The 9,878-nt window shown below is 42.3% G+C and overlaps 1 protein-coding gene across 2 annotated transcripts; it reads right to left on the bottom strand.

Moving 5' to 3' along the window:
- Positions 1 to 823: 823 nt before the first annotated feature.
- Positions 824 to 9,759, bottom strand: DDIAS (DNA damage induced apoptosis suppressor). Of its 2 annotated transcripts, XM_084226175.1 has the most exons (7): positions 9,683 to 9,759; positions 9,480 to 9,580; positions 7,422 to 7,550; positions 6,507 to 6,668; positions 5,296 to 5,413; positions 2,868 to 3,536; positions 2,081 to 2,289 (listed from the first exon to the last, which is right to left on the bottom strand). In XM_084226175.1, the coding sequence occupies exons 3-7, from the start codon at positions 7,532 to 7,534 to the stop codon at positions 2,224 to 2,226; spliced, it is 1,128 nt and encodes a 375-aa protein (XP_084082301.1). In that variant the 5' UTR covers positions 7,535 to 7,550; positions 9,480 to 9,580; positions 9,683 to 9,759; the 3' UTR covers positions 2,081 to 2,223. The 2 variants fall into 2 exon arrangements, with proteins under 2 accessions (XP_084082300.1, XP_084082301.1); XM_084226174.1 differs by having other exon boundaries at positions 824 to 3,536.
- Between the last annotated feature and the right edge of the window lie 119 nt (positions 9,760 to 9,878).

Below are 9,878 nucleotides of genomic sequence, written 5' to 3'. Positions count from 1 at the left end.
TAAGGAACAAGGCAGTGAGAGCAAATGCCCTTATTCCTGAAAAACTCTTCTGAACAAAGAGGGAGGCTTAAGTCAATGCTGTAGAAATTGTGAGGCCTCAAACATAGGAAGATAAAAACATCTGCCTTGCAGCTGAGAAAGAACCAAGTAACCCCTCCCTGTCACCAGTCACAATGTAAATGGTTCATATTCATTTTATACCTTAAAAGTCACAGCAAGTACTTTCAGGTCTGTTTCTGGTTCTACAAGTGTGGTGCATCCCCTTCACCCCCTTGGGCCACAGCAGGACCTTAAAACACTCGCTCACAACAAAATGTCAGCATTTTCAGGCTGCTCAGATCCTGTGCCACCAGATTCCTACATCCTTCTGCAGGACCTGACCTACAAGCTTAAAAGCAGCAAATCCAAGACTTCTCTGTTCAATGATCCTAAATGCAGCTGGTTTGGATTTGGGATACAGAAGACCTTAAAGCAAGTAGAGGGAAGACACTGTCAGGAACCTGCCACTAGCAGTCAGTCTTTAACTTGAAAAAGCCTGTAGGAAAAGTGGGAGCTGCTCCCAAGCCCTCAAGACAGCCCCCTCCACCCAACTCAAGGCTGTCACAGGATTCCAATGGGCTCAGATAAAAGGCACCATCAAATCTTTGATGAAAACTTGGCCCTTCTCTCAAGAGTCATCAGGCAAAAATGTGGAGTGGACATGGATTCCAGTGCTTCTCTTGTGATGAAAAGACAGCAGTGAACATTAAAGCACTTCACCTACTTGTACTTTATGAAGTGAGATCTATTTAATACTCACACATTTACAAAAGTGTTTATTGCACAGCCTCATTCATTTTCAAGAGAATATAGTAACTACAAATTCTAATTTCCCTCATCTCTGTGGTACAAAGGTCTGAAAAGAAACCTAACTCCTCTTTGCAAGACATATGCTGACAGGTGTATAAGCAATTTAACTTTTAAATAGTTTAACTTTTTTTCCACCAGATCATTCCCTAAAGTTTAAAAAAAAATTAAAAAGAACACAGCATAGAAAGGTATCTTTCCTAGTATTTTGGCTTCTTGGAAAAAGGGGTCCGTGCTTGGAAGAACAGCTCAGGTGACCAGACAGTTGGCCTTTCCAACACAACCCCTGAATAATTTCCACCTGAGAGGTGATTCTCACCTTCTGAAGGGGAACAAGTTTTCAGGACAGGATCATTTAAAAATGAGGTCTTGGTGACATTTGCAGATGAAGGAGTACTTAGAATCCTGGCTCTATCCCCAGGATTTATTCTCTCATTTTGGATGAGATTTTCATCATTTTCACTGCTCTTTCTGCTTTCAGAAATAGGGCTCCTGCCGATGTGCCCACAGGTGGATTGCAAGTCAGCAGCCCAGCTAACTGCTTTTAAATTTAAAGATGCAGTTGGTTTCAGCCCTTTGTTTGAAGATGGAGGGATCGACTCCTCCAAGCTGGCAGGCAGTTGGCTGTTCAGGAACTTCTGGGAAGCAGAGCTACCACTTTCTTTGTCTTTCCTGTTCCTTTGTCTCTCACGTTTCACTAACTTGCCAGTAAGTTCCTGCAGCAGAGTGTTCTGAAAGGAAGACCTGGATCGCTTGCCTTTGGAATGGATTTTAGTGGGATTTTTAGGGGTGAAGAAGGTGATCAAAGAGCTTCTTTCCCCAACAGGCCATAGTTTCTGCAGAGGTTTTGTCATAGGAGTTGACTGTGAATAAGGAACGAAGTCCTGAGCACAAACTGAACTGCATTCTGAATCCCAAAAGGAGTAAGTTACAGGTGTACTGTGCTTGCTAAAAGCATGAGGGGACCTGGGTAGGGATGAGCTCAGTTTTGAACCGTTACAAGGAACACCTCCAGGAGAAAGCACTGATTCAGCTGTGACCTTCTCTGTCAAAGTATCTTCCTGTATTGAAGAACTACATGATTTATTTAAGAATTCCATAGGTTTTGCTACATCTCTTACACTTGCATCAAAGAGATCAGCAGAAGCATTGTAGCTGCCTTCAGGGAAGATGTTGTTCCACTGCAGCTCTTTCCTACTAACACTTTTGAAGGTATTATCTGACAGTTCTGTCAATGGTTTAAATTCTCTTTTATATGTACTTTTTGCATTGCTGGGAGTTGGTGGATCAGAGACCTGGGCCCCTGTGAGTGTAAGATCTGTTTTTTGGCTCGGTGTAGAATAGTTTTCTTTATTTTCACAAGAAGCCAAACAGCTTTCATATGCAGAATGCACACAGGTGGCTGTCTTGCTCTTTTCTGAACAGGAGGTTTCTCCATGCAGCCTAATAAAAGACCAAGAGGAATTTGCAGGGTCATTATTTGCTTCTTTGGACCACACACATCTGCTCTGAGAAACAGAAGGCTCTGGTGTAACTGGTGAGGATGCTCCACCTTCCTTGAGGGTTGAAGATAAATCACTAGGGGAAGACTCATATTGTGACACATCACCTGGAGGGTTTGCCTTTGACTGAAGACAAGCAAACACTGCGGCCTCCCAACTGTCATTCCCTGTTGGTGGCAAGAGCCTCCCTGAGACACTGGCTGCAGGCAAATCACCTACAGCTTGCCTGGAATACGATTTAAGATTTACACCCAACTCGCTGCTCTCAAGATGGACAAGTTTACCTGCATCAAGGCTGGGTGATGTGACAATGCTCCTGCCTTCCTCTATTCTAGCTAACAATTCATTTAGGCTTTCTGAGAATTGGAGCTCTTCCCAAAGCATAGACTCCATCTGAGACACTCCAGCTACATTTACATGATTAGGAGCTGAGGTATCTCTCTTGCAAACAAGGGATTTACGGGATTTTTCTGCATAAGAATAATTTCTACTATTAGTTTTTGGGTAATTGTTTTTTACCTCAGATTCCAAGGGATGTTGTAACAACTTGGAACTGTTTCCATATGAACATTTGGTGTTTGAAGAGGAAACTCTCTCCAATTTATCAGTCGCAGAGATACTGTCAGTTCGACTAAGCTGTGAACTGGATTCATTATCCTTCTCATTATCCCCCTCCTTCACAGAAGAGATCAGAAACTGTGAGTCCCAAGGAGTTTGATTGTTGAGGCTTACACTGCCCAATTCTGCAGAGACAGGCTTCTCCTCTTGTTCATGCTGTTCACTCACCAGCTTTCTCACTTCCAGAGTGGGAAAGTCTTCCGCTGTTACCCAAGCAACAGATGAAGTCAGACTTAAGGATTGCTGCCAGCACCCTAAAAAACTTTCCCTGCCACTAGACTGAACAGAACAGGAGCTCCTGCTCAGGCTAGACAAGCTGCTGAGCTCACTGAGAGGTTCATCTATGGGAGCTGATGACGCATCAGGTAAATATGAGCTGTTCTTGCAGCTCCTGAATTTTGCCGACTGCAGGAGACGATCTAAGTAGCTGATAACAGTGAAGCCAGTAACAGCAGCATTTGGCGGGAAGATCTGGCACGCCACAAGGTTTTTCGTACGTCTATTAATTCTGGAACACTTCTGCACGATGCTGCTGGCAGCAGAATGCCCTCCATCTTCCCTTGCACAAACCTGGGCAGGGGGAACAAAACAAAAAAACAATCGACTTAGAGAAAAAAATATTAGCACACGTCTTTTAAGCGAGGCGTAAATTTAGATCTCCCTTTTTGTCAAGATCTGCAGGGGAGAGAATACAAAACAGTCTGTCACACAAGGCCCTCCCTGGGAAATAAACCCTGGCAAGGGCTGTAAAGGGCATCTCAGTGAGAGGTTCTTTGCTTGTTGCAATTACAGAGTTTTGGAGCTGGAAAAACAACCAAGAACTCTGAGAAAGGACTTCACAGAAAATTTCTTCCTCCCTTTAGGGCACTGAATGCTTCCGGGCCTCCTCTAGTGCAGTTCAGTGTGAATGGCTGGCAGCCTAAGGCCAGTGCTTTGCTTTTATCCAGGAGGCACTGGGCAGCACTTGAAACAAAGCACTCTGCTACCAGACACTTGACTTGGCAGCTCAGCTGCCAAAGCCAGCGTGGTACTTTCTGTGCACTACATCCGTGAAAGGGAAAAAAGCTACAACCTTTATCTGCTCAGATTTTTTTAGAGAGCAGTGTTTTAAAGGAGCTTCAACTGCAATTCTTTGTAAAACCTGCTTCTCTCTACACTGAAATTACAGGTGAAAAATGACATTAAACAGAGAGGGAATTAGGGTTTATCCACTTCTTAAAATAAGAGCTTTCTCATCTACCCCTCAAGGTCTGGCAAAGCCAGAGAAGCTAAAAAACAGATATAGTTATCTCCAACAACCCTTCTCCTCCCTGAGTCTGTGCGCAGTTTAAGGGTGAAGGCTGCTAGCCAAGGATAACACCCTTGTAGGTAAGTCTTTAAAAAGTATGTTATGCTGATTCTGAGAATTATCTGGGACATATACACAGCTGAACACAACTACACAGAAATGTCCACAGCCAAGGGCTCAATAAAGTCTTTGAACGTGTGTTCAGCTCTTGTGTGTGCAGGAGCAGCCACAAGGCTGGTGTTATCTAGGAGCAGTTATATCTGTCAAGGCATCAGGCCCAGAGACCTGCTCAAGGGTTGCAGGTAAGTAAAGTTAATCCATTAAGTCCTCCAACTTCCATTACTTAAGATGCTGTCCACCAGGAAAAATTTCAGATCAGATACAACCTGTGGGAGAGGCAAAACACCTGCCAGGGAGGATTTAGTTCACAGATTGCATAATATGAATGACTCATAAGCACCACTTGAAGAGAACCTTGAAGACTGTTTCTATAGAAATATTGCTAAGAACTAATATTTCAAAATGTGTTAAACACTTAAAAGAGCCACCAATGCAGATGCTGAACAGCTGTACTTTAACAACATTTTGAAAATGCTCTTAAATCCAGAAATATTAAAACGCTACAGGGAGATGTGCTTCTCCTTACATTTTAGACTGGAAATGAGAATACACGGCATGGGAAAGGTAGGGCAGTGCTTGGAAAGAGAGTCTGTTCCTTGCTCCAACCATACATGGTTTTTTTACAGGCTCCAAGCTGTTACTGATATGCACAGGAGCTGGCATTGCTCAGGCTCTCCAAAAAGCACCCTGACAAGCTGTTAAGCTGACTACTGCCATTCAAGATGATTTTTGGATGTGACTCATTCAAAAAAAAACCCAACAAATCACAGGAATCTAGGGGAAAAGAAGCAGAATCCTTCTCATGTCCTAGCCTTACATTTTCTCAAAAAGAAGTTGTACATGAAGCTTTGATAAGTCAGTCTATATCCGTAACTGGCTACAGAAACTCACTAAAAGGCCATAATGTAGATTAAAAGTTACCTTTACTCCAAATATAAACCTTTTTCCAATGAAACAGGTTTCCACTGCTTGAACTAATGCTCTTGCAGTTGACTCTGTGTTTGTTTCTCCTGATAGCTGATTGAAGTCTTGAATATACCTAGAATAAAAACACATGGAAGTATTGGACCAGCAGAGGAAGAAGCCTTACACAGCATTTTAGCTGTAGTATAGTGCTAATGAGGACACATGTTAAGGAAAAGATTTTGTGCTAGCTTCAACTAAACTCAGAATGAAAACAGGAAAAGCATGAACCTATAAATTAAATTCATTAGTTCACCTAACTTCTTAGTGAGATAAAGTAAACGAAACAACCACTCTGAACAAGTTCAATACACACACAACTTTCAGGTGTTCCCCACGTGGTTGTGATTTTTCTGCCAACACAGTGACTGTACAACGCTGGTCAAGATGCTGCCATTTCTTACACATCCTTCCTGCCCAGCCTTTACAGCACAGCAGTATCCATGTAAGACATGGAGATAACTGCTTTTCACAGCTGACAGCAGTACAGCAGTGTAGGGCAGAATGCCTGTCACGAGCATGTTATTAATGCTGCTAACATGCCATTACAAACAATTCACCTTTGAGCCTTGATAACACAAGGCATTGGGAAAATAACAGACGAGAGAAAGAAGCAGGCAATCTATCTGAATATCCCATCCTGGCAGTTTCACATTTCAGAAAATCAGAAGCCTACAATGTGGGTGGTCAGGCTCTGAGGACTAACAGACTTTCTTAGAAATCCCTTCTTTCTTCAGGGAAATTTGGTCATACTGCCAAATAGTCACAAGGTGCATTCAAACCTTTAAAAAAGAAAAGCCAGAGGCTCTATCTGGAAAAGCCAACTTATTTAAACAAAGGAAATTCAATCATCTCAAAAAAAGGAGAAAGGACACAAGGAAGAAGCCAAATCAACCAAGCACTGAGGCTCACTTAACAGGCAGGAGCAACCTTCAATAGACAAGTGAAGGATTTCTTTTACTACCTAAAAGTAATCCATCTCAAAACATCAAGACTTCAGGAAGAAAGAAACTTCCACACTTTCTCAAGGTGATGGGTACCAAGGAAATGCTGGAAGGGAGCACTTTAGCAGTTACTTCCCACTCATCTTCCCACCATCTAGGCTCATTGCAGTTTTTTTAGGGTGAATAAACAGCAGCAGCTATATGGTCAGACAGTCTATTCCTTACCTCTGCAGATTCTCTGCGGTGACCCCAAAGAATGGATCTAAGCAACTTCCAAAAACAGTGATGTCAAACAAATCATTAGTGTCAGCAATCTTTAGGGACAATCTATATCTGTAGCTTGCATCTTTAGCTTCACCTGTGCAGCCACATTTTAGACAGTTGAACCTGACAAAAGACAGTAAAAGCATAAAAAAGATTGAATATATGAACGTCTGTTAATCACTGCTGAGGTAAGAATTTATCTGCAGCTGTAGATATTACTACTGTAATGTATCAAATATTCCATTAAAAACTTAAGATTTTTTTCTTTTTCTTTACTCCTTGAGGCATTAATCTTACCAAAGGCTCAGAGCAAGATCTGTGTATTATGACAGAAGCCTCTGGTTTCTTTCGCTGATTTATTAAATGCTAGCCTGTTGTGAAATTGAAGGGACAGTGGGTTTTCAGAGACTGTTGGGGTGCAATTTTGAATTTCCTGCACTAATTTTTCTCTCATTTCATTCTGGCTTGGGATCTTTCCTCCTGCAGCTTGAGTATAAATACCAAGGTTTAAAAAATAACCAGGAAACAGCACTGTTATTTTGTACTTCAGCATTTGAAACAACAGATATCCTTGTTTTACAAAGTCAGCTTCTTCTATTTAGTGCTGGCATTCATTGATTTACTCTTCTTCTGTGTGTCAGAGATTTCACCCACCACTGCAATTAAAAAAGAAAGCTCATCCCTTTCTGGACATGCACTCAGTGAAGAGTCATACAGGACTACCAGGTGCACTGCATATGTAGAATGAGATGAAAAAAAAATAAAATCAGGATTTGATCTGCAGGGGCTGGATTTTCACTACTTTGTTTAGCATTCAGCTAACAGAGATCCCCAAGTTAATGGAAATCAGTACATGATCCCCAAAACAGGACATACCTCCTGGAATCCAGTATCAGCCTAGAAAAGCAGTTTTGACAGGCAGGATAGATGAAGCAGGAATTCTGGATGGAAATCACTGAGGCAGCCAAGAGGCCCTGCACACTATTCATGTGCTCAGAGCATCACCTGAAACGAGTAAATTGAAATGGTTAGAAGAGTTCTCACGAGATGTCAATATTAACTGCTTTCAATTGGGTTATTTTAACATTTTGAACAGTAGCCTTCAGGAAATTATGATCTCTCTTTGAAAACAGAAATTCTATTAATTAACGCTTAAAAAATAATAATAATAAAAAAGATTAAGTTATGCAATATGAAGGAGCTGTTGATGGCATTTGCACACCACTGCACACAGATCATGCAAATTCTTACTTGCATTTAGGGATCTTTATCAGAATTATCCTTGGGCACAGCACTGCAGTAAATAGCTTTCTAATTCTTTTCCTCAATTTAGAGTGAAGTCGCAATATGGGGTTAAAAAGTGAAATGATTCTGCACTTGTAACTCTACAAACGTTTCAACACCAATGACTTGGAGAGGTTACTCAGAAAACCCTGAAAAAGGCTCACAACAGCAACTATATTTGCTCCTATATCATGCTCTTTGAGCTAAAAGGGCAGCTTCTGGTCAACAGAGGCTGCACAGATTTGACAAATAAATTATGAACTAAACATTTAAATAAATAGGAATGATTTTATTTTTATTCAGTATTACTTTCCTGCAGATTTATTTTGGCTTCATTATACTATACTGCACAGAACATCAAGTTTTAGGAAACTTCCAGTATTTTAGACAGACAGAATTTATTTTTCTTAGTAAATGTTAAAAAAATGTAGACAATAACCACAGAATCCTGGAATGGTTTGGGTTGGATGGGACTTAAACACCCCCTAGTTCCAGCCCCTATGCCATGGACAGGGACACCTTCCACTAGACCAAGTCACTTGGAGCCTCATCCAATACCTCAGATCACAGAGTTCCAACTTGAATGGCCAAAATGTTCTCTACAGCTGAATCAAACAAGTCCTTAAAAGTCTGTATGTGCAGAAGCTCTTCTATCACAGCCATAGCTAAATATAAATCTCTCTATGATATAAACTGCAGAATAGGAAGGGAATTCCACATCTTCATCCCAAAACTGTCTTGAGGCAAAAGACCAAAAACATAGAAGAGACTCAAATATGGCATTTGCAGGTAAAAAAAAAAAAAAAATAAATCCCACATTCTGTAATCAACAATGATGTTTTGTTTGTGTTTTGCCACCAGAAAGTTAAACTTACAGGCTGTTCCTTTGCCCTTTGGAACACCTTTCTCAGCATCCTGGTAAGAACGAGTTCTGTAACACTGAGTACTAGAAAAATGTGAGTGACTCAACTCATTGCTTCTGAGTAGGTTCAGATTAAAAAAAAATAAAATCCCAATATTCCCTACATCTGGAAAAGAGGTAGGGAAAAGCTGTAAGAGGGGGCCAAATGAAATAAGAAAAACCCCATCTCTTCAGAACATACATATTAACAGAAACTAATTTGACTCAGTATATTGAATGGTGAATGCCTTCAACTCTTACCAAAAGGGAAATACTTTGTTTTAGTACAAGATAACAGTAAAAAGTACATGGAAAATACATCAATATGCAGGAAAGGAGAAATAAAGTTAAGCCTGATTTTTTACTGCCCAAAAAGGCGGGCTTGGAAAAACTAGCAGGCGCTTCATTCCCACCTGTTTTCAACTCAGAACTCCAGAAACAAAGTTTACACAGTTCTTGTTACGTGCACTTTTACGGGACATTACAAAACACACAACAAAACCAAAAAACCCACTAAAGCACACCCCAGAAAACAGAGAACACTGCAAGTATTAAACTGAAATACGGGAGACAAAGCACAGCGTGTAAGTGCTCACACAGGTTCTGTCTAGAGCAAACACTCAAGATCTCCGGCTCTATTTTGCTTTGGAAGAAATACAGCACTCACTACCCGGACGCAGACTGAAAGGGGTCGGCACGAATGAATCTGTTTTACTTCAACTTTTTGTAACAAACCAAACGACCCAAACCTCAGGCCCGGCCGGGGAAGCACAGAGCCCTGCTGCCCTCGCTGCGCGGCTCCAGCGCGGTCCCTGGTGCCCTCTGGTGATCCCGCTGCCTCGCTCTCTCCCTAAGGAAAACCAAAGCACGGCTCGTTAACACATCTCGCTCCCGTTTGACCCCCTGAGCCTCCCCGAGGCCGACAGCGAGCGGCCGGTCCGGTTCGACTCACCCGGGCGCGGGTCGCGCTCGGAGCCGCCGGGCCGGGGCAGCAGCGGAGCCCGAGCGGTCCCGGGGCCTGAGGGCAGAGCGGAAGGGCGGAAGGGCGGAAGTGCGACTGCTGAGCGCCGCCACGGGGGCGGGACGAGGCGGTGCCCAGCCAATCGCGACGCACTCTGAGGGGAGAGCGGCTCTTTTCGCCCAATCAC

Source organism: Fringilla coelebs (genome assembly GCF_963513975.1).
Source record: "Fringilla coelebs genome assembly, chromosome: 2".
NCBI classification, from domain to species: domain Eukaryota; kingdom Metazoa; phylum Chordata; class Aves; order Passeriformes; family Fringillidae; genus Fringilla; species Fringilla coelebs.
This window is presented reverse-complemented; position numbering and strand designations above follow the sequence as displayed.